The sequence below is a fragment of the Drosophila virilis genome, chromosome 5 (genome assembly GCF_030788295.1).
Source record: "Drosophila virilis strain 15010-1051.87 chromosome 5, Dvir_AGI_RSII-ME, whole genome shotgun sequence".
Taxonomy (NCBI): Eukaryota; Metazoa; Arthropoda; class Insecta; order Diptera; family Drosophilidae; genus Drosophila; species Drosophila virilis.
In genome coordinates, this window is record NC_091547.1 from 15,189,560 (window position 1) to 15,212,991 (window position 23,432).

The 23,432-nt window shown below is 42.6% G+C and overlaps 6 protein-coding genes across 10 annotated transcripts in view; 2 read left to right on the forward strand and 4 right to left on the reverse strand.

Moving 5' to 3' along the window:
* Positions 1-88: 88 nt before the first annotated feature.
* LOC6626788 (uncharacterized) lies at positions 89-1,783 on the reverse strand. Its single transcript, XM_002049791.4, has 3 exons — positions 1,222-1,783; positions 893-1,165; positions 89-834 (listed from the first exon to the last, which is right to left on the reverse strand). Exons 1-3 carry the CDS (start codon positions 1,350-1,352, stop codon positions 144-146), a joined length of 1,095 nt encoding a protein of 364 aa, XP_002049827.1. The 5' UTR covers positions 1,353-1,783; the 3' UTR covers positions 89-143.
* Positions 1,784-1,932: 149 nt separating this feature from the next.
* Pex6 (peroxin 6) lies at positions 1,933-5,312 on the reverse strand. 3 transcript variants are annotated; one of them, XM_032436953.2, is made up of 5 exons: positions 5,172-5,312; positions 4,963-5,093; positions 4,321-4,848; positions 3,489-4,256; positions 1,933-3,428 (listed from the first exon to the last, which is right to left on the reverse strand). In XM_032436953.2, exons 2-5 carry the CDS (start codon positions 4,984-4,986, stop codon positions 2,025-2,027), a joined length of 2,724 nt encoding a protein of 907 aa, XP_032292844.1. In that variant the 5' UTR covers positions 4,987-5,093; positions 5,172-5,312; the 3' UTR covers positions 1,933-2,024. The 3 variants fall into 3 exon arrangements, with proteins under 3 accessions (XP_032292844.1, XP_002049825.3, XP_070066160.1); XM_002049789.4 differs by lacking the exon at positions 4,963-5,093; XM_070210059.1 differs by lacking the exon at positions 5,172-5,312 and having other exon boundaries at positions 4,963-5,102.
* On the reverse strand, positions 5,172-9,387 carry nclb (no child left behind). The gene has a single exon (XM_070210060.1). It carries the CDS (start codon positions 9,385-9,387, stop codon positions 8,017-8,019), a length of 1,371 nt encoding a protein of 456 aa, XP_070066161.1. The 3' UTR covers positions 5,172-8,016.
* Positions 5,535-7,902, forward strand: Taf5 (TATA-box binding protein associated factor 5). The gene has a single exon (XM_002049788.4). It carries the CDS (start codon positions 5,535-5,537, stop codon positions 7,659-7,661), a length of 2,127 nt encoding a protein of 708 aa, XP_002049824.1. The 3' UTR covers positions 7,662-7,902.
* A 237-nt stretch (positions 9,388-9,624) lies between the features above and the next one.
* Positions 9,625-10,062, reverse strand: LOC6626685 (uncharacterized). Its single transcript, XM_002049786.4, has one exon. It carries the CDS (start codon positions 10,024-10,026, stop codon positions 9,685-9,687), a length of 342 nt encoding a protein of 113 aa, XP_002049822.1. The 5' UTR covers positions 10,027-10,062; the 3' UTR covers positions 9,625-9,684.
* Positions 10,063-10,373: 311 nt separating this feature from the next.
* Positions 10,374-23,432, forward strand: part of LOC6626684 (streptococcal hemagglutinin) — a 31,352-nt gene continuing 18,293 nt past the window's right edge. For 2 of the 3 annotated variants that reach the window (XM_032436851.2, XM_032436852.2), the window contains exons 1-3: positions 10,374-10,497; positions 11,723-11,831; positions 20,994-21,100. The gene's annotated coding sequence lies outside the window, so the exon portion shown is untranslated. Of the gene's footprint in view, positions 10,498-11,667; positions 11,832-20,993; positions 21,101-23,432 lie in introns of those variants that run through there. The other variant, XM_070210057.1, reaches the window with a different exon arrangement.

Here is a 23,432-nt window from a genome sequence, read left to right on the forward strand (position 1 = left end):
CAAATTCTTAAACCAATCAGCCACATCAGCAGAAATTGAGTTTCTTAGTGCGCAGCAAAACGACAGCATATTATTATTAATTTAGATCTTATGGCAAGTGTAAGTGTAAGTTTACTTCAATATTAATCGTATTGAAAGATATATTATAGTTTTGAATAGAAGGACTCGTGCACCACCATGCCCGACTGAATGTCGCCCAGTGATTGGCAACCGGTCAATTTCATCGTGATTTCAAAATCGTTTCTTAATACAGTCAGCAATTGTTCGACGCCGCGTTGTCCATTATAGGCCAGACCGTAGACTGCCGGGCGGCCAATAAAAACGGTTTTGGCACCCAGGGCCAATGCCTTGAAAATGTCATTTCCCTGCATAATGCCGCCGTCTAGCATGACAACCAGATCGTTGCCGACAGCTTTCACCACCTCGGGAAGCGCCTCAATTGAGGCTGGCACCGTGTCAATTTGGCGGGCGCCATGATTGGAGACAATCACCCCAGCGCAGCCAAATTCACGAGCCAAAACGGCATCTTCTGCGGTCAGCACGCCCTTGGCAATGATGGGCAGGTGGGTCAGCTGCTTCAGCCAGTTGATGTCCTCCCAGGTGATGCTGGCATCGAATTGGCTGGCCACGTACTCGTTAATGCCGGAGCCACCCATTGTGACCACACCGTTCGCCTGCTCGCCCCGAAAGTTGGCCAGGCTCAGATGCTGCGGCAGACTGAATTTGTTGCGCACATCGGAGCGCCGATGCCCAAATACAGGAGCATCAACAGTCAGAACCAAAGCCTTGAAATTGGCCCTTTCGGCGCGCCGAACTAGCTTCTCGGTAAGTGAGCTGCAAATAAAAATGTCATTCATTTTGTACGTCACTAGGATGAGTAGTTGAATCGCACCGATCTTTGTAGATATAGAGCTGGAACCATTTGCAGGTGTCCGGCGCCCCGGCCGACAAGTCCTCCAGCGATGTGGTGGAAAGTGTGCTCAAAATGAATATGGAACCAGCTTTGCCCGCGGCCCGTGCATTGCCGATTTCACCATCCGGGTGCGCCATCTTTTGCATCGCGGTTGGGGCAATGCCCAGCGGCCATTTGAGCTGCTGTCCAAAGATCATACAGCCCAGATCTAGCTGTGAGACGTCGCGTAGAAAACGTGGACGCAGGCGCAATCTGCCGATAGAGCAAAAGCTAGAATTGACAACCTAAACTCTGGGCAAGCACAAAACCTTTTAAATGCCTCGCGATTTAGTCCAAGCGTAAACTGTTCGCCTGCCCCGCTTCTGTAATAATCCAATGCATTCTTCTCCAGCTGGCTGCTAGCCTTGCGCTCAAAGTCCTCGACACAAACCAGCTCCATGTCGCTGAGTAAATTATGTAACAAATTATTATACGGACCAGATTTTATTGCCGGCAGTGCTCGCTGCTCTCGCTCGACTGAATCTCAGTTCTTCTAATCTTAGTAGCTGATAACTGCAAGCTATACTATACTAGACATTTCAGGTCGAGCAGAGATCTGTGTAGCTCGCGGAGATGAAAAAAAAAAAACAAATAAACAAAATAATAACAAGATCGGTTATCTTCGACGCGCGGGGGACTAAAGACTCTTGCAAACATGTGGCTTAGACATGATTTAATACGAAAACCTTAGACGCAAAAGATTTCTTCTACAAACGATATATCTATCTATCTATAGTATCTATATACTATATCCTATCACACAGATATATATCAGAGTGTAGTTACACGTTTCGTGATAATAAATAAATGGACAAGACAATCAGACAATCCTATCTTGCACTGATAAGCCCTATATGAATATTTAAATTTGATTCTCATTTTAGCTGAAGATCTTTGTCAAGGTTGAAAAGTACGAACTAAAGCGCAAATTCAATTAGTTGATTTTGCTCTATCGCGATAATTTAGCTATGTCTGGTTCATTCGTTTCAAGAAACATTATAATTGCATTAAGATATTTACAAATTACAAACAAACTCAACATTGAACTCAAAAATAATAAATTAAGTAACAATCAGACACTATACGTTTCCTTTAGGTTCCTGAAATATTCCAAATCAGTTTGGCTGATTGAAGGCACGAATTTGTTGAAGGATGTCGTGAAGTCCTCCGCCTCAACGATAATGTGCTCGGCAGTTAGCTCCTTGGCCGACAACCCGCAACCCAAATGCTTGCTTATGGTTCGCCTTACCGCCGAGAGCCAAGCATTGGAGCATATCGAGTACAAGTCCGCGCCGCTCATTTCGCTCTTCAGACGCTCGGCAATCTCGGCCAAGTCCACGTCGCCGGCCAGTTTAAAGCGCTGTGTTTGTGCACGCAAAACCGCCGCCTTGTCATCGGCCGTAGAGCACGGGCCGACATAGAAGAGTTTATCAAAGCGGCCGGGTCGCAGCAGAGCGGGATCAATTAGATCCGGACGATTTGTGGCAGCCAGTATGAAAATGGGTTTTGTGGCGTCTCCGTTGCACATGCCGTCCATCTCAGCGAGCAGCTGTGATACCACGCGATCCATGACGCCGCCCGAGTCACCAGCCACACCTCGATTCGGTGCCAACGAGTCCAGCTCGTCCAAAAACAGTACACATGGCGCTGCTGAGCGGGCGCGCGTAAATACTTCACGCACATTTTGCTCGCTCTGTCCCACATACATGTTGAGCAGCTCGGGGCCCTGAACGGAAAGAAAGCTTAGATTGCATTCGGTGGCCACCGCCTTGGCGACCAGAGTTTTGCCAGTGCCTGGTGGTCCGTAGAGCAGTATGCCAGAACGCCGCAAATTCTTTCCCATGAGATGTACGTGCTTCAGCGGCAGTCCTATGCTGCTTTGTATTTCATCCTTTAGCTTATATAGACCTCCAATATCGGACCAGTATACCTTCGGCACCTTAGGCGCGCCCAGGCTGTCGGCAAACGAGCTCTGCATCTCGTTTAGATTTTTAGAAAAGTGCTCTAGAGTTAGATGACTTTCTCCGTGGGATTGGCGACGCTTGAGTCGCACAGCATTATCGTAGAGCAGCTGCAGATCACCCAACATAAATCCCTGCGACTTAGCCGCAACCTCGTGCAAAGCACTCCTCGTCACGTTCCACTCTGGAGAGAGCCTGTTCATATAGCGGGCTTGCATGTGCAGTGGAAAAAGCGGCAGCTTGGCTAATGCCTTTTGGTTGTAAATTGCGTCGTTAAAGGATTCACGCACGTGCATCCACTTTAGCAGCTCGAATCGTTCTGCTTGATTGGGTGCTTCAATGCTGATTATCTCCAAGAAAATGCCCTGTATCATCGGTTTTAAATGTTTGTCGCTAGTCAACGCTACAACCACGATCGGATGCTTGCGGTCGCGGGTAAATAATTCCTGGATCTGTACGTGAAAGGCAGACAGCAAGCGTAGGTCCTCGTTTCCTTCGTTGTCGATGCCGAATATCTGTGAGGAGAGTAAACAAATATTATATATATTTTTCATTATAAGCGTATTGCAGTTTACCTCAAAGTTGTGAAAACAGATCAGCAGCGGTTCGCTAACCTGGCTCTTCGCAAATACCGCCTTGAGTTTCATCTCTGTGTGTGATGGAACTTGGGATACAATTTCCGCACAGTCCGCTCCGTACAGGTGCATGCCCAGCTCCTGAGCCACCGCATTGATGAGCTTCGTTTTGCCTGAGCCGCGCTCGCCCTGCAGCAAGAAGACGGGAAAAATGTGCTTCGATGATAGACAGGCAGACTGTTTTGGCAAAAATGCATCCAACGAAGAGCGCAGCATTTGATAGGGCTTCCTCAGACCACTGGGATAGTTGTCTGCAATGGCACAGCTGTCCAGAATTTGGCGGGGCAGAAAGCTGTGCGCATGTGGCACCTGCACCAGGTTGCTGAAGTTCTTTGCCACGACTGCCTGCAGCTCAAACTCGCTGCCTTTCGCCTCCAGGTGCACACAGCGAAAGTAGACCTCGCGCAGAAAAGCGAAAATCAGATAGTAATGGGCATAGGCTGCGGTGCCCACCAGCTGTGCGTTCACTTCGATGCGGTAGATGTGGCCACGGTGCAGCATGCGTGGCGTATTGAAATAGTTGCTCAGAATTAGCTCAGACACCTCTGGCGGCAGCTCGTGCGGATTGTTGAGCAGATAGACGTGCGCCTTTGTGGCAATAGTCGGTATCGTTTGTTCGTCGCTGAAGCACTCCAGCTGAACCCAGCAATTGTTGCGCTTGTGCTTGCTGGTGCCGCATCGATCCATTAAGTTGCCATAAAAGTTTTCCTAAAGACGTGTGCAAACAGAATCAGATTGCAACTTTGTGGATATATCTATGTTTGAAGAGTACCTGCACATACAGACAATTGCTCTGGCACTGTGAGTTCTCTACTGGAAGTATCTGGGCCACTATCGTGTATGGCGTATCCTGCAAGATTTGTTTGACAACCACCTCCGATGTGTCCCAGGAGTGATCGGAGCCAGTGCCAGCGGTTTTAGTGGCCTTGCCCCCTCCACGTACAATTAAATTGACAAAATTGACATCGTCCGATTCAGCGTAGGTGCTGTACACATCCATGCTGGCCAGAAGCACATGCTCGGACTTGATCAGCTCGTTCTTGGTCAGCAACTCGTACAGCCGATTGGGCAGGGGCGTCAGCAGAAACTTGCCCCTGTAGTATTTGGCGTAACGCCAATATACCGCATATATCAAATAGCCAGGGTAAAAGTACCACGGCCACTTTGGCACAAGCAATTGCACCGCAGAATTATACGCCTCGACCAGCTCCAACATGCGTCCGGTGTAAGTGTATCTAGGTTCGCCATCGCCGGCTGCATCACTGTCAATGGACTTTGATGCTTTGGGGGCAACTTTTTTCTGTGAAGGTCAACAGTTGCAATAGTTATTTATATAAAGCAACATTTAAAGAGATATATATATATATATAGAGAATCACACATGCACACAGATATTCAGCTTTATCAAACCTACCACAACAAAATCAACTTCACTCATGGTTTGGAGACATAGAATACAAAGGTTACTTTGGGGCAGGCAAAGTCTGAATGCTGGGGATTGGATCACAGGCACTACATATAGGCACAAAGTTATTCTGAAAATAGCTGTTATTGCTAAATAATGTTAATTTATGCCGCCATTCTTACAAATTATTATCAAAAATATGTTATGGGGTTACGTACCTTCTTTACAACAACTCTTTTCTTCATGACTTTTAACCTAAAATATTTTTCAACTGCTTAAAGCTGCACGTTGGAGTTTTTAAAGAAAGTTGGCTCAATAGCAAGTTCTAGTAAACATTTAATTTAAATATTATGTATGAGTTATAAATATTTCTCGCTGTTAGGTATGGTTGAAATTAACCAGTGCTGTGTAACGCAAGCTTTCAGACCTGTGATTTGAAAATATGCAGAAAAATACCAAACTCTAAACACTGCGTTCATATTCGATAATGGCCAAATCGTTGCTGTACGCATTGCCAAGGTATATCGATATCGATATTACCAAAACAAACACAAACTTTAAGAAAATAATTTTGTTTAATAATGAGTTTAGAAGTAACCAACATAAATGGCGGCAATGGCAGCGAGACTCCGTCACAGTCGCAGGACAAGCGGGAGCTACTATGCTTGCTCAAGCTGCTGAGAAAATATCAACTAAAAGGAACGGAGGAGCTGCTCTGCCAAGAGGCAAATGTGAACAGTGCAGATCTCGCTAATATCTGTGATGGCGACGTCAAGGCAGTGCTCAGTGCCGCATTGGCCCTGGCTGATGACGACCACAAGCGCCAGTCTACCCAGGCGCAAGCATCAACGTCCGTCGAAGCGAAGGCCGTGACCGAAGCGAACGCAGCCGAAGCGCTGGCAAAGTTTATCGGCGATGATGCCTTTGATGCCCAGCATTATGAGCAGGCGTACGAGGAGTTGCGCACGTTTGTGGAGGAATCCTTGGACATTTATAAGCACGAGCTGTCTATGGTCCTTTATCCGATACTGGTGCAAATCTATTTCAAGATTCTTGCCAGCGGGCAGATTGAGAAGGCACGAGCGTTCATTGAGAAATACAAATCGGATCTGGATGGCTACTATATCGAGGGTCTGTTCAACTTGTTGCTAATATCGAAGCCGGAGAAGCTGCTGGATAACGATCTGGTGTCTGCAATGGAGACGGATAAGTTCGTGATACGCATGTCGCGGGATGCCCATTCGCTGTTCAAGCGTCACATACAGGATCGCAGGCAGGAGGTGGTAGCGGACATCGTGTCCAAGTATCTGCATTTTGATACCTACGAGGGCATGGCGCGCAACAAGTTGCAGTGCGTGGCAACGGCTGGCTCGCACATTGGCGACGCAAAGCGACAGGATAACAAAATCCGTGTCTACTATGGTCTGCTCAAAGAGGTGGACTTTCAGACGTTGACCACGCCAGCGCCGGCACCCGAAGAAGAGGACGATGATCCGGATGCGCCAGATCGACCCAAAAAGAAGAAGCCCAAAAAAGATCCGCTGCTTTCCAAGAAATCGAAATCAGACCCCAATGCACCTGCCATAGATCGCATACCCTTGCCGGAGCTCAAGGACGCAGACAAATTGCTCAAGCTCAAGGCGTTGCGTGAGGCCAGCAAGCGTTTGCCGCTCAGCAAGGATCAGCTGCCCTCTGCCGTATTCTACACAATACTCAACTCTATGCAGGGGGTCACATGTGCCGAGATATCTGATGATTCCACAATGCTGGCCTGCGGATTTGGTGACTCCACTGTGCGCATCTGGTCGCTGACGCCAGCGAAACTGCGCGCACTCAAAGAGGCCGATGCGCTACGTGAACTCGATAAGGAGTCGGCTGACATAAATGCCCGAATGCTGGATGAGCGCAGCGGCGAGATGACGCGCTCCTTCTTGGGGCACACGGGCCCAGTCTATCGCTGTGCCTTTGCGCCCGAGATGAATTTGCTGCTTTCCTGCTCAGAGGATAGCACCATCCGGCTGTGGTCCCTGCTCACCTGGTCTTGCGTGGTCACCTATCGCGGCCACGTCTATCCCGTTTGGGATGTGCGCTTTGCGCCACACGGCTACTATTTTGTGTCATGCTCCTATGACAAAACTGCTCGCCTGTGGGCCACCGACTCAAATCAGGCGCTACGCGTCTTTGTCGGTCACCTTTCGGACGTGGACTGCGTGCAATTTCATCCCAACTCCAATTACGTAGCCACTGGGTCCAGCGATCGCACTGTGCGCCTGTGGGACGCGCTAACAGGCCAGTCCGTGCGCCTCATGACCGGCCATAAGGGCACGGTTAGCTCTCTGGCGTTTTCTACATGCGGCCGTTATTTGGCTTCCGGCTCCGTCGACCACAACATCATCATCTGGGACCTGTCGAACGGCTCATTGGTCACCACGCTGTTGCGGCACACCAGCACCGTATCCACCATTACATTCAGCCGCGATGGCACAGTGCTGGCCGCCGCCGGACTCGACAACAATCTGACACTCTGGGACTTTCACAAGCTCACCGATGACTATCTGAGCAACCAGATCACAGTGTCGCATCATCAGGACGAAAATGACGAGGACGTTTACCTGTTGCGCACTTTCCCCAGCAAGAACTCGCCGTTTGTGACCCTCCACTTCACGCGCCGCAATCTCTTGATGTGCGTCGGTCTGTTCAAGAGCTAGACGCTGTATTTCCAATAATATTGGATACTTTAAGCAAAGCAGTCACCCTTTCAGAGGTCTAAGAATTTATTGCTGGAAAACTTTCGATTTGTGACCAATTCGTTTGATTTTAAGATAAAGTAGTTAAAGTAGTTGATTTTCAACATTATCATTAAGCTTCTTTTGTCAAACTATCAATTATCCATTTACTGTTGCCCAAATTCCATAACGTATAATAAAAAATATATTGGATTTTGATATATGTGCTATTTTTAAGATATTTTAATATAGAATAGTTAGATATTTTTGTATACATTCTTTGTAAATGTACATAACTATTTATTTTCGTTCGGGTTTAACATACAGAGTAGACATTTTATTCGGCATCGGGAATACCGAAGGTGCGTCGCACAGCCTCAAAATTCTTGATGTTGAATACGGAACAACGCGGCGGTTTCTCGCCGCCAAAGGCGAGCGTGTAAGGATCTTCGGGGCACTGTCGCATGCACTGCAAACGACCCATGTTGAAGTCATGCTCGTAGACGTGCTTGGGCTCGATGCTGTTGAAGTTCCATATCTTGAGCGTGCCTTCCGTGGACGTAGAAGTGAGCAGGTTGGGCATTAGCTTGTTGAAGCACACACCAGATATTTCCTCGTTGTGGGCTTTGACAGACCAGAGCAGGTTTTGGGGCCGACGTTTATCGGCATAGTGCAGGTTGCCGTCGTTGGTGCCAATGATAAAGTAATTGGTTTCTGTGGGATGCCAAAGGACTTTCTCCACCTCGCCGTCAATCTGCCATTTGACAAATGCCGCGTTTACATTCTCGGCGTCGCGGCAGTCGAACAAGCGGACGTAACCATCCGCACAGCCGGCGAGAATGCTTTGTGCCTCCTCCGGATGGAATTCTATGGATTGCACCTTCTCTTCGAAGGCGGTGATGGTTGTGTGCGGCTGGCCCTCATCCATGTCCCAAAGGATGAGCGTTCGGTCCACTGAGCCACTCGCTAGTATGTGCTCAAATTGGGGATTCCACGATAAATCCAGCACAGCATCTTTGTGCCCGTACTGTTCCTTCTGTTTTTTGCGATTACCCTTTGAGCCAAGCTTGAATGTCGGCTCAATGGAATCCTGTATATCCAGATCCCAGATGGTGATAATCGGATCCATGCAGCCGATGGCGCACATATTACCTGGCTTGTCGCTGCCCGCATCGTGGTTCATCCACTCGATGCACAACGGGAAGCTTGGCAGCAAAAAGTCGTGGTGTGTGTAAAGAGCCTGCTCCTCCTGATTGAACACCCAGACCTCCATGCTAGCGGCGTCGTCCTGCACGTGCCCGACGAGAACCAGGTTGTCAGTTGGCTTAATCACCTCGTCCTCGGCCTCGGAGTCTTCGTCCTCGTCGGGCACCTGCTCATCGGCGTCAACAACGTTGGCAATGTTTGTTACCGTAGAGTTTGCTTCGTTCTCATAATTCTCGAAGTTGAATTCGTCATCTTGTGGATTTGCATTGTTAGCGCTGGCAGCGGGTGGCTCGCGGTCGACATCCATATTTTCTTCGTCCTCATCTTCGTCATCGTCGTCCTCATGCAACTGGTCCCGAGTCTCGCCAATAATGCGCGCAAGCTCCGCCTGTGTTAGGACAATTTTTTCAGGACGCTCTTTGGTGACGCCGCGTGGAACAAAGCACAGGGCTGGCACGAAGTCTATGCTTGGCTCCGCTGGACCATCCTCCACTTCCGTCATTGCTCAAATAGTTAATATTTACAAAACTAAATGAGGAGCTGTTACAAATCACCAACAGGCCAACAAGCACGTGCACGAGTTAGCTGCAAATAATGCCAAATAGAAAAGCTGGTCACCCTAGAGAGAGACAGTGTGGCCATATAATGTTCACTAGTAAAGCAAATCGATATCGATTTTCGAAAAGCTCACGAGCCCGCTATTCTTCAAAATTGAATGCATGATAAAACTGCCTCAGAATTTTTATTTTTTAATTCCCCATTTTATTTATTGTTTGTCAACCATACAAAATAGTACGAACTATGTTCCGCGATAAGTGCTGTAACCATAGGGGCTTAGTAAAAGCGGAACATGATAGTTTTGTTCCTCACTGCAATCCACTATCAGCTCGACGGCTGGATAAAAGGTTTTTATATTTTGCGCAGCAAAATATGCTCCCACATGAAAGGTTAACTTATAGATTCCCTTGGAAAAGTCCGCTTGATCAAGTAGCTGACAGCGACCATCTGCATTGGTTTCCGATGGACGAAGTGCCTTCCATTCTTGGGATTCCTCCAGGCGATAGGTAGTTATCCTAATGTTAGCTGCTGCCTTTCCAGTTGAGGTGTTTAGCACATGCGTTGAAAGTTTACGTGTGTTCATTGCGGCGGACAATGTCTGACTAATGACTTCTGATAATCTCTCAACATTTAGCTTTAAACAAATGCCGGTTGTTTACATTTTGGAGATTTACCTGATAAGATACTGTTTCTTGCTACGATAAAAATGAGCGCGTATTATAAAATGTGTACTCCTATCAGTTTCGGTACGCAAAATGAATATAAAAAGATTATCTCGCGGTTCCGGATAAAAACATCATCCAACATAAGAGAAAAACTAACATAAGTTATCGATAGTCAGTTAACACTAGCATTTATGCTAAATAACAGTCCACAACAGCGCATTGCTCTGTTAAATAGCTAACTGCTGCATCGCTGACAGTTTGTTCTTTTTGTTATTGTAAAATTTGTTTTCGAGGCGGTCGGGTCGGCTGTTTTGCGTCGGAGCATCCGTATCGCGACTTTGAAAAATGTATTTCAAAGTATAAGCAAGGCCAATATTAAAGCATTAAATGTAAATTGCAACAATCTAGTTATCTAGTTATATTGTCAATTTTAATTATAAAATATATCTGGCGCCAATCCGCTCTGTAAATTGGTTGCGTTATTCGTCATTTCTGAGTGCCGGTTAAAATCATGCAATAATTGTGAAACTTATAGAATAATATTATTATTACCTGAGTTATAATATATGAAAATGATACGTCAACCGGCCAACGCCAATTGTCTATTTGTTTAATATCTTATTGTGATTTCATGTGCCCACATTTCCAGTGCAGCCAGAAGCAAAAGCAACAGTTGTTTGGCTTGAAACAGTGTGAAAAATAAATGAATTAATAAGCAAATGCAAATGTTATTCGCGCTTCGTTATGTCAAAGAAAATAGTAACAGAGAATAGAATCCGATCTATTATTATTGGAAAGTACTAACTTCTTTGTATGGACATATGTAAACGCGATTGCTTGCACACACATACACTTGTGGACATTGTGCATGTGTGTGTGTGTGTGTGTGTGTGTCAAGTCATACACAAACGCGAGCCTGAACCGCCGCCTGAGCAGAAGCATCGAAGTTACCAACTTCAATCCCAACAAATCTTAAACCAGTTTTAAGATACATATTCTTGTTGTGTGTCTGCGTGTGCATGTTGTTTTTTGTTTTTTCGCAGTATACTCTTGCATGGGGTATTATAATTTTATCACGAAATGTGTGACGCCTAAAAGGAGACAACTCCGATCCTGTCTGTTCCTATGCTAATCTCTCAGTCTTAAAACTCTCATGAAACTTTGCCTGGATTTGTCTGGCATACGAACAAAGTTCCAAAATCGAACTATTATATTGTAAATCTCCTCTAGTCATAATATTTGCGAAATTAATGTTTTTGAAAATATACGACACATAAGAAATGTCTGCAAGGGTATTTAGAGCTCGGCTTGTCGAATGTTGGCGTTCTTCTTGTTTTCGTTTTGCTGCCTCTGCAGCTTTGGGTGAATACGTGTGTATAAATATATACACACGCATACATATAAACGTAAGCATGTAAGTGTGTGTGTGTGTGTGTGTGCAAGCACAAGTCGGATACCCTTTGGCTGTTTCTCTCTTTACCTCGGCTTAAACTAATCGCGTGATGATTTTGTTGTTGTTGCTTGTTGTAATCCAACAAGTACTGCACGTCTCCTGCCTCCTCCCACGCGAAACAACAGTTTAAGGCAACAATAACAAGTTCAGTTTCTAACCAGATCAGCAACAACAGGAAAAGCCACAAACACACAAACACAAAGATTATGTTCCAATCAGACTAATTTTATAATTGAAATCTTTTTACCTGGAAACACAATTATATTTGAGGTAAGCTAAAAGTTTTTTGTTGTTTCTAAAAACTGAATAAACTCAATTATATATATGTATATAAAAAAAAATCAAGTAGATTTAATTGAATTGAAAACTATCAAAAAATTGACATACTCGTATGCATAAAATTTTAATTTCTTTATACTTATATATTTATATGTTATGGGCCACACTTTTATTTTCATTTTTTATTTGTTGCTTGTTGCTTGTACCTTAATTTATATCTTTGCCCTAGGCAATAAACTTTAAAGAAGAACCGTTATCTGCGTTTTGTTAAAGCTGAAATCTTTGTGTCCGCATCTTGGCCAATAATATATGCACATACATAATTGATTGCGAGCTGCCTAACCCACTCGCGCACAATTATGAAGCTCTCTGGAAAAAAAAGGGCCAAAAATATCATTTTAGCGGAGAGAGTGTTTACAATTTTGGACATTTCGATGTGGCCAGCAACGTAATGATCCCGTCGATTTCCATGCTAACGTAATTTTGCACAATTTCGGTTTGTTAGCCAACGATAAAAACGCAATCAGAAAGTGCTAACGGACGATGCGCAGATATGCTTAATTGATTGATACGATTCGATCGACAAATTTGAGGCCCGCGGCCAAATTAGCGCCACATTAACAGTATACAACATTTTACAATTTCCAATCTTCATTCATTTGCATACTTTTCATACTTAAGATACCCAAGATGTTGGCCAAACATCAAAGGCTGCTGGCAAATTAGAAACTAGCCGGCAATTATTGACAGACACTCTTGCACAGCGATGGCAAAAAAGTCTTGCTCCTCGACAGCAATTCGAGCTGAGCAGCGAGTAAAAAGTTAAATTCCAAGCTCATGAGTGCAGGCCAGCAACAGGAAATGAGTCCCCCGGCCCAGGCAAGTCGAGTTTTTAAGTACCTTTCGTTCGCTTGGCCATTGCAACGAGTAGTTCTTGTCATTTATCTGCAGCATACTCAGCTAAAGTTTATTTAAACTTCATGTCAAACTCGGTTCTTATGCTCTGTTACAAAGTTAAATCGAGTCTATTGGGATGCTCATGAGATGGGATGGCTCACGGTTCGAACCTGCTCCAGGCCGAAAATTGTAATTATTTAATTTAATTGAAGAAAACATGATTCAGTTCGGATTTTGGCTTGGCTCTTTTGTAGCACCCCCCCTCCCCACACATTGAACTGCTTGAATCTTGAAGTCAAAAAGAAAAACTTCTGTCAGAGAATGTAAGAAACAGGAGTCATATCAAAAAATGTCAGCTAGGTAGATCTACAATCGGTCAATCAATTAGTCACAGCGAATAGTTTTATATTTATATCGATTATTACAAACAAACACAATTATTTATTAATCGTATATGTTTATTTTTACTCTCTGATGTAAGATTGATAGTGTCATGAATAGTTGGGCCCAGATATGTCGCACACAAACACAGAGGCAGCACTCATGTGTGAGTACTCATACGAATAATTTCGAGTACTTGTGCTCAACCACACAGAAAACTGGAAAATATCTATCAGTTTTTTGCTGTCTTATATTTATATTCAAAGGGAATACTCTCTCTCTCTCTCTCTCTCTCTCTCTCTGGCTGTGCTCTCTGTTTGCCTAGATGGCCCGCATTCTGGCAGAGCGAACCGATCAGCAGTCCGGGGCCGTGTGGCACAGCTGCATCCGTGAGATACATAGCCGAGCGCACTCAAGGGCTGTTGTTTACATAAGGACATCCTGCTTGGAAAGAAAAAGAGGAGAGACACTTGATCAGACAATGTGCACAATGCCAGTTCCCGTCTGAGGATTTGCCTTTTGCACTGTCTCGTATTACAGGCCGGGCTGTGATTCTTGTGTGGCCACGTTTCGTGCCTGCATAAAGCGAATTTCAATAACGAACTGACGCACCCATTTGCGTATATAGTATCTATACTTACTTAAGTGTATCTAGCTGCACAGTTTGCAAATTTCTCAACACGTACTGTGTAAAATATATATATATATATATATATTACTTGGGCCAAGGAAAATTCCATAAAAAAAGTGTGTGTGCGCGACGGGTTCGTTGTGGATATAGATATTTTTAAAAATTCTTCGGCTTTGCCATGGCAAACTACTTACGAACCTAAATAAGCATATATATATATATATATATATATATATATATGTGTGTGTGAGTAGTATAAATGTGTAGTCGAGTTTGTGTTGATGTATTTGGCTGATGTTGCGGCAGTTAGCGTGACTGAGGCATTCGCCATGCTGAAGTGAGTTTTCAAATTTGATACAAATTTCAGTTTTCTTTCGCAGTTGTTTTACTGCCAAATTGCCGCTGCCAACAAGTCAACCAAGTCCGAACAGCACAACTCAGACCCAGACCCAGAAAACTGGCGCAAAATTCAAACACTGTATATAATTGGAAAGGCATTCGAGATGCTTAAGTGCTCGCTTGGAGCTGCTGCTGCCGATCTCCAAGGTGGTAATGGAGCTATTGCTCTTCGAATCCGAGCCCCATCTTTACTCGATTCAGTCGCGCACTAAATACCAATTGTAACGCAAACGTTAATCACATCAGCGAGAAAAAAATGAAAATGCTCAGGTGTAAATGCATATACAACACACGTTGTGCTTCGCGCCAATCTCTTAACTTATGCATGGGAAAAGTTATGAATACTTTAGAAAATGATCCAGAATAATGCTGGGCCAAAACATCTTTGCCACTCCGAAGCTCAGATACCCTGGCGGACTTGTAAAAACTATTTATTTTCGATAAATGTGTCTAAAGAGTTCGCTGATAAGGAGATAATTTAATCTAGTAGCTACTTATTTTAGTTAAAATGTGTTTGCTAGCAGCATAGAAGTTGAAAGGCCATCTTTGACTGTGTCTGCATTTGCCCTATATCTCGTTTTCATTGCTTAAAAGAAAAGTCTTTGATTTATAATATTTAAAAACGCAGTATTTAAATTTGGAAGAGAATAGAAAGAACAGTAATTATTGCCAAAATTCATTTATTTTTGTCTTCGTTTGAAGTTTTTATTTATTGCTTTTCTGCTTGTGAATAAAAATAAATGAAATATGGTAAAATCAATACTTAAGACAAACATTTTCATATATTAACAAGGAGAAATTGCCCGGACTGCCCGGTTCAATAGTGCTTGCTTACGTAGGAAGCTTTAGTTAACATTTCATTAGCCTAGTTTTTTTTTTAGGTCTAGGCTCTCTCTTTAAGATGCATAGCGATTTTTCCTTCTTCTTGGAAGAAAATGTCCCATCTATATTAGGAACTCATCAACATTAACAAATCTTGGCCCAAATTTTATAACCAAGTGCATTAAACATAACGTAAGTAAATAGTAAATGGAAAATTGATTCATATTCATTCACAATTTGATGGCGTTGCATTCACACGCAATTCGAATCAATTGCCACATTGACACACAAATCGTTAGTGTGCCTGTTTGTGCGAGTGTGCCTGTGTGTGTGTGTGTGTAAACATGCTTGTAGACCAATTGTAAGTTCCATAGCAGACCTGGTACGATGACGGGCTATAAAAGAAGACCTTCACGGTAGAAAACAAACACTAAGCCAGAAGACAAACGTCAGACGAGGCTGATGACGAGACGACAATGGCAATAAAAGCACTTGCACATAAGTGGTGTAGGGGGGAGGGGTCGGTGCGGATAGGTAGGCAAGGGGGTGGGTTAACGGCGAGGGGCGATCAATTGGTCGTGCTGTGCATGTTAAATAATAAAACAACGAGAACAGTCGCAATAAGAAAGTAAATACGTAAGTTTTCACTATACCCTGTACGCATGGAAAATAGGTAAAAAAGGGTTGCATGGTTTCTAGTCTATGTATGTAACAGAGGCAATTGTGTAATGCATATATATTCCAGCCATGTCTGTCTATCTGTATCACTCGAAAACTATATGTCCTAAAATTTTCTCTTGATAAGAAAAAGGGTATCTACTCGGTCTTAATTGTTTAACTTGCTGATGTACTGTTCTCTGGCCAACAGGTTGGGCACTCTGCCGACCATTGCATACTAAATGGCCTCTCTCTGTCCGTCCTCCTGAATCATGTGTGCCTTGCACGGGTGCGGGGGCGTTGGGCCAATGGAAACATTACCTGGTCTACTGTTAACTGTTCTTTCTGTATGTTTGCTGTGCTTTTCTCTGTATAATTAAGAGATTTTAGGCTATCGCTTATTCAAGGCAAATATAAACAACAAAAAATAACAATTGTTTTGTGCATTTGCTTTCGATTCGACCCGAATTTGACCCACATTTGGTTTTAGCTTTCGGCGTTTTGCTTTTTGTTTCGATTCAATTTTGTTTTGTGGTAATATCCAAAATTGCTGGCTTCTCGCCAAGTGACGCTGATAATTGGGTCAAACTTCGTCATGTTTCTCTTGCGAGCATTAGCCCGATAATCTTTGCACTAGAGACCAGACCCAGACCCAGACCCAGACCCAAACCCAAGCTAGACCCAGGCGCAGACCCAGGGCCAGACCCATCAATGTCCGACTCTATGTCCGGCTCTTTGTTTACTTTACGCTCATTTTCATTGCGGATAATTTCACCTTTTATAGTTTGTAAGAAGTTTAAACGATTTAGCGCTAATGTTGCCCATGTTTTGCTCTCGTCTTGCTGGCTTTCTTTTAACATTTTTGCTTTATTAGAGTTACTTTTTGGGACACTGCAATTATGATCTGTTTTTGCCAGTGCTGGGATTATTTTTTCAAGTACCGCAAGTAGTATGCTCCAGTCCAGAGTGCCAGAGATACTCCGTTCCCAACGACGAGCTGCCGTCTCGATAACCTATCGCTTACAGGGTATACAAATTCGATTATACAGATTGATATGACAGTCTCAGCTCGATGGGTACAGGGTATACAAAGTGGGGAAATGTAACAGTTCTCTCTTACGATTTCCGAGATCGAAGTGATCGCACAGTTGGATATGTCTTGCTCGTCTCAGCTCGATAAGTACAGGGTATACAAATTGGGATAATGTCAAAGTTGTTTCTCAACGGCAACACGAATGTAGTTAAGAGGGCGTAATGCCAACAGCTGTTATGCACAATAAAACACTCGCTGACAGCAATCGACCACACCCCTGCGAGATTCGATTTCTGTGAGCGAATCGCATCCAAGTGCCAAAGGTCATTTAGAGGCTTTCACGCTTCGCTTGGCCCGACTTGATTTGAGATTTAATTGCGATCACTGATTAAGCTGCACAATTAGCCGCAATCGCAGCTGGCTTTGTTGCTTTCTGTTGATTGATTGATTGATTGATTGTGGGATTGAATGAATAAATATTCGCCAAGTACATGACGGGTATTTGTATTTGATTATCTGCATTTAATTAGACGTCGCATGCTTGGGGGTTAGCCAAGCGTTTAGCTATTTGCGCAGTGTTTCGCCTATTCGATTTCTGTTTTGCGTTCCATTGCTTGAGCAGGTGCTCCGCATACTTTTCTGATCTTTGCGGTGTCGCCGTGAAAGGGCTCTTGCAATGCAAACACACCTGCCGAACGCGACGATTGCGTCGCTGCCCTTGGCCTGCGTTGTATTTTGCTGACGCACGAATCAAATGAGCAGCAATGTCGAAAAACTCGAGTCGTTAAAAAATTAATTTCTATACCCTGAAATTAGCCATTGTTACCCATTGAAAATGGCCACAAAAGAGTATATTGGTGTTGTGCAAGAGGCAGACATCTCTAACCTTAGATACGTATATTAGTCGACATCAACAGACGAGTCCATCTAGCTATGTCCATCTGCCGCAGCGATATATGGCACATAGTTTCTCTTACGCCTTTTTTTCTTTCTTCTTTCTCCACGATATCTGCAAAATCGATAAATATCGATTTTCAATGTAGTTTTTTTGAGTATAGAGCTCTATGCTTTTTCGTAGAGTACACACAGTTATACAATACGTTCTTCTATTTCCCCTAAAAATAAAAACAGTGTTGAAGGTATTATCTTAAAAATCGGTGAAAAGGAGCATAAGCTTGCAGCTAGCGTGTTTAGTATATATGTGTTATGTTATCTCGACGACAGGAACAGGGTATCTCCTAGAGGGGTAATCTCTACTTTCCAGCCACTTTGCTTACAATTTTGACCCTGACGAATGCGCCAGGCAATTGCAATCCTATTAGGTACACCAAAGTTTGCATTGGCACAACAGAAATTAGAGTACTTTTTTTTTATTACATGTAAGACCATTTTTCATCCGTCTTTTCTATATCAGAGCAACTACATCACAAGTATAATATTGTTAGAAATATTAGCAGACTGTGGCATAAAAACATATTCGCATTCAGATTTGATCAAAAACTCATAAATACTTAAAGAGTTTTCGAGCAAAGGAATATAAATTATCACAACAATTAACGCAAACAAGTTTCGGGTATGACGAATTCACGCCTGAGAGCTTGGGAATAGATACGAAGCAGAGCACATGAAGTATGTTATGTTTAAATGTAGAATCTGTGCGCTGATCTTTGGCCGTGTAATTGCGTTGCTGTCTCATCGAACTGGAAACAGTTTCTATTTATGCCGAACCCGAGACCCCCGCTGAAGAGACACAGAACAACTGTGCGGAGGTTGTTGGAACGTCAGCTTGGTTCAGTTCGAGGTTGAGGTTGGGGTTGAGTGGTGCGAGGGAAAGGCAGCGGCTTCATAGCTCTGCGATCCGATTGTGTTCGACTTCGGTTCGGTTTTATTTTTACTTATGATCAGAAGAAGAGAAAGATACACACACACAGAAAATGTAAATTTTATGCCTCTCGCGGCGCTCACTGAGTAGTCGGTGTCATAAACGACTTGGAACTCGAATAGCATCAGATAGAGCATTACACTTCTCAAGTATTGAGGCTTAAATATATATATATATTCTTTTTTACTTACAGATTTGATTTACTTTAAATATCTTGAACTTCTTGTTCAGAAAGTGAAAACGAGTATGTTGAGTTTAATGGAATTTATGTCTATCCGACTGACTGTTGAAATTAGAGTCTTGATATTTGGAATAAATACGAGTGAGATGGGCAATTCCAATAAATTCTTTGATTTTGATTGTGGGAAGTTTGTCAAGATGTGAAGTATATTTAACTTGCTTGTTTCGATTGCGATACATCTTTAAGTATTTGTGTGTGTGTGTGTGTGTGTTTGCACAAATCCAAAATGTGATTTGCATAGTATTACACAAAACTCTATCGTCGAGGCCAAGATTTGCTCATGTATTAAATAACCGCATGTAAACTGAGTTGAAGTGCTTTGTGCGAGTTGGCAGTAGGTTTTATGGTAAATTGTTAAGTTTGTACTTATGAGCTGTCTGCTGGCTCTAGTCTAGTCTAGTTTTACCTAAATGGCGACACGTTTGTTGCCAGTGCTCGTTGTGGCTCGTTGTGGTCTCGTGGTTTTCAGTTTTACTTTTCCACACATGTGAGCCACAGTGGTGCCTGGCATTGTGGGCTATGGCATTGGAGTTTCATGTTACGAGCCCTCTGAGCATGAATCGTTTGCTGACCTAACGAATCGCAGCCAAATTGTAGATACTATCATCAGGTCATACGGAATATTTATAGATCTAAGAATCTGTGCTGGATATTCCAGTTGGTCACATTTAGGGTTTTGTTGAAGAGAAACAGATTTTCAAATTACTTTTAGTTTTGGAAACAGGCTCAGTCGTAAATTAAAATGGAATAAAAAGCAACAAAAAACTGTTGTGCCACATAAAATTAATAACCAAACAGATAAAAGCGGCAACAAAAAGAATAATTAAACAAAACTTGTTTAGAACTCAAACAAGCTTTGAGCTCGAGCGGCACCTCGACAATTTATTCATGAATTCATTTAGACGCATTGTTCGGTTGCCTAAAACAAACTTTTACTTTTCATTATTGTTTGTAGATATTACTTAGCTATTTTTATTTGTTCAAAGAAATCGTTCGTTTTGCAATTAATCTTCAGTCAAGTCGGCCAACCAATTAGGTAACCATATCTATCCGCCTCAAGACCTAGCGAAGCCCCCGACTCTCGGACCCGTGTTGCTTTGTGTGGGCAGCGCCGGGGCAGAGAAAGTTTTCGGGCTGGTTCTATGCCATTGGGTCACCGAGTCACCGATCCAAAGATTGCAATTTGCATAACAAAAGCCTATTTCAGCTGCAGTCAGTTGCACTCTCGACCGAGCTTCAAATGTGTAGAAATCGAGTCTACTAGCGAACACTTTGATTAAGTCCAAACAGACCTAATGATATTGAGGTATTTATTTCTAAATTGTAAACTGTTTCAAATAATAGGCTTAAAATATATTTTATATAGATAATTTCTTTAAGCCAAGCGGCCATTATCCGGTTCTTTTTTTCCGGGAGGTAGACTAAAAAATCGATTAAGATTCATTCTATTATAAAAGAAGCTCTACAAAAGAGTTTCATGCATTTCATTTTCACTAGTTTTCCACTGTATCGGGTGGAATTCGCCAAAACGCCTTAGCGTGCACTTAACCCGTTAGCCAGTCAGCTAGTCGGCATACACAATTTGATATATATATATATAAAGATTAATTAGAAATTTAATATTTGTACTGGTACTTAAAGCCCCGCCAAATGGTCGCTTTCACATCCTTCTGGCGGAGTAATGTGCCAAAGGATTAGGCTGGCGCCCTTACACGAGCAGTTATTGACATTTTTGCCTGGACATTCTTATGCAAATCAGTTAGTGACACGCACACCAAATAATGGGGCAGGCTTTCAATAGGGCTCATGATATGCGATATGGATGTGGTTGTGGCTCTGCGGATATGCAAATGCGAAGGTCTGCGATGTGAATTCCGCCTAACCCAAGGCAGAACTGTGTGACTGTGGGCTTGGCTGGGCGTTTTGCAGCTGCTTCAAGGCAGAGGACATCCTCGTTCAGTCTTACGTAATACAATCGGTTCGTAAATTACTTGAAAAACTAGGTCTATACTAGACATAAGGCTGAGCATGGGCAAAAAGTGACATTTAATAATTTATCTCAAGAAATATTAACAGAACTTTCAGCTCATCTAAGACAGAGTAGATCGCTAATTTGCTTGAACTTAGAGTCATTAAATTAGCGTAAAACCTTTTAATAAACAAATAAACACAATAAATTATAAAAACTGATCATTTTTGCTTTGTTTCAGAACCAACAGATCTTTAAAATGTAACCGCATATTTGATGTTCTGCTATTGAAACAAAAGACTTTCGAGGCTTATTTATTTTGTGGGAGAGAAAACATTTTGAATTCAGGTAAGTCTCGAATCAAAACACAATAATCGTTTTCTAAAGATGCAAATCACCTTTAAATGACACATAATAAAATCTATTCTTGACCTCTTAACGGGCATTGTTAAATGACAGCTTGATTAATGTAAATTATGCAAAGCAAATATAAATCATATCCGCTTTTGGGGCTGTTCTTGGCTTGTTCTTGGAATCAATAAAAAGTTGTATGTAATTGTATTACATTTTTTTATTTTGATTAAACATTATATACCGAGGTTAAAGAATATAGAACAGATGTGCCCTGAATTTACAAACGGAACTATCGCCTTTAGCTGTTGAAATAATGTGACCTTTGAGCATACTTAGTATCTGGCAGATAAGTGTATTCATAACAATAATACTATTGTTTTTATTGTTCAAGCACTTTCTTTGATTCCATTTTAAGATGATTACATAAACAAATGAGACTGTTGCAGTCGGGTGTAACCAGCTACGTTATACTCTTTCACAGTAAAATAAATGCTAAAACGGAAACTCTTCTGATTCTTCAAGAGTAGTCGCTTTTCACGATAAGAGATTATATATATAACAAATGACTCTAGAGGGTCTGCATGAAGCTAATATAGTTGTTTTGAATCTAGAAAAATTACAGCAACTTGTTTGCTTTCAGTGCTGCTCTTTGGCTGCGATAAAAGAATTGTATTTATCATTGAAAAACAACTCTTGGATTATCGACGCTTACAATATTTTTCTTTTCTAAATGTTTCCGAAGGAGTTGATATAATTCGTTTGCTGCAGCTTCGCGGCTTTTAAGAGGAAAGCAACTTATTGTTCAAAATATTTAGTTCCTTTCTTAGCTTGTCTATTCATATTTGATTATTTCTGTGTAGCGGCAGAGGGGTCATCGCTTATAGAGTGTTTGGATTATTCGTTGACTAGGTCAGTATGTGTATGTCCTAACTTTTAACTTTCGACGAGGACTCTTGTATCGACGTCTGCGCAGTGCCCATTGTAAAAGCTGGAAAGAGACAGCGAGAGTGAGAAAGCCTTGGCAACACAAGCGGGCAACATTATGGCCATATATTTATATATAAATGCTTGTATAGAATGTAAGCACTCTTTTATATATATTTATATTAATGTGGATTTTCCATAAGTTTAAACACTCTTTCATTAAGTACGCTTAAACAATTACAAATTGTATTTTGCGCACGTTAAGTGTAGCAACATGTTTCCAGCAACATGTTGCTGGAAACAGTCGCTCCAGAGCTGCGCTGATGCTGCAGCTGCTCTCCCGCCCACGCGAGAGCGGCTTTTGGCCGCGCTCCTTGACCTTGGACACACATAAAATGTTGCTTCAGCTTTTTTGCGCTTCGCTTCTGTCATCCGATGTGCTTCTCTGTGTGTGTGTGTGTGTGTGTGTGTGTATTGATGTATGTGCCTTGGTGCGAGGCTGCGAATCCGGACTCCAGTGCGAGAACGAGAAAAACGCATTTTTAGTCGCACATTTCGCTGGCAGCCACAAGTTGTGTTTGTGTCAAACAGAAATTGAAATCGCAAGCATTAAATTATAATTCGCGTGTTTATCGCATTATATACTTGTATATAAGAAAAGTACATATACATAAGTTAATGAAAGGGCGCACACGCGACAACGATCCCCCACAAAGTCGGCTGCCGTCTGGGCGCATTCCGCTGGGTAGGTACCACATGAACTGCCAATGATGTGCTCCCGGTTGCGGTCAAAGTGACGCACTCTTTCGAAAATAAACAACCAAATCATCATCAGCATCAGACCCAGTTTAGGGGCCAAGCATCTCTGAATCAGCAGCAGACGCAGTCGCTGCCTCAGTCGCTGGCGCCACATTCAGAGCATGTTGGCTCTTTTTTTTTGGCTACCCTCTGCAAATTCTTATATTACTCGCTCACTTAATGAAAACGAGCATATTGGTTTTGTGCAGTGTCTATCCTAATGTGAATTTTGTGCGTGAAAAATCGGAAAAATATATATTAAGCACAGTTTTGAGCTACACAGAAAAAGAGAAAAGTCGGCTTAAAATTGTGTTCAAATAAGTTCGCTTTTACTTAAGACTCATTTCATGTATATAACGAAGGTTCTCTGTTTGAGTTTGAAAATACTTAATTAATTATAAAATGTTTTTACTTGGAATTGAATCGAACTTCTGATACATTCGCAATTTCAATCTTAGTGAGAAATCAAGTTCGAAGATTTTGATTTGATTTTGAGTTTGTAGTTAGTTAAGTATTATGCAGTCAGTTGCACCCGACGACAAGAATAAACAAACAAAAATTCATTAGATGTGATTAATAACAAGCAATCAATCAGAAATATGCC

Bases quoted from the DNA above. Each gene is read 5' to 3' on its own strand.
- LOC6626788 (XM_002049791.4), bottom strand. From the start codon at position 1,352: ATGGAGCTGGTTTGTGTCGAGGACTTTGAGCGCAAGGCTAGCAGCCAG. The intron at 1,166-1,221 runs GTTTTGTGCTTG...CTCTATCGGCAG, and splicing joins AATCGCGAGGCATTTAAAAG to ATTGCGCCTGCGTCCACGTT. The intron at 835-892 runs GTGCGATTCAAC...TTTTATTTGCAG, and splicing joins CTCTATATCTACAAAGATCG to CTCACTTACCGAGAAGCTAG.
- LOC6626685 (XM_002049786.4), bottom strand. From the start codon at position 10,026: ATGAACACACGTAAACTTTCAACGCATGTGCTAAACACCTCAACTGGA.
- nclb (XM_070210060.1), bottom strand. From the start codon at position 9,387: ATGACGGAAGTGGAGGATGGTCCAGCGGAGCCAAGCATAGACTTCGTG.
- Pex6 (XM_002049789.4), bottom strand. From the start codon at position 5,198: ATGAAGAAAAGAGTTGTTGTAAAGAAG. The intron at 4,849-5,171 runs GTACGTAACCCC...TGACCTTCACAG, and splicing joins AAAGAGTTGTTGTAAAGAAG to AAAAAAGTTGCCCCCAAAGC. The intron at 4,257-4,320 runs GTACTCTTCAAA...ACACGTCTTTAG, and splicing joins GCAATTGTCTGTATGTGCAG to GAAAACTTTTATGGCAACTT.
- Taf5 (XM_002049788.4), top strand. From the start codon at position 5,535: ATGAGTTTAGAAGTAACCAACATAAATGGCGGCAATGGCAGCGAGACT.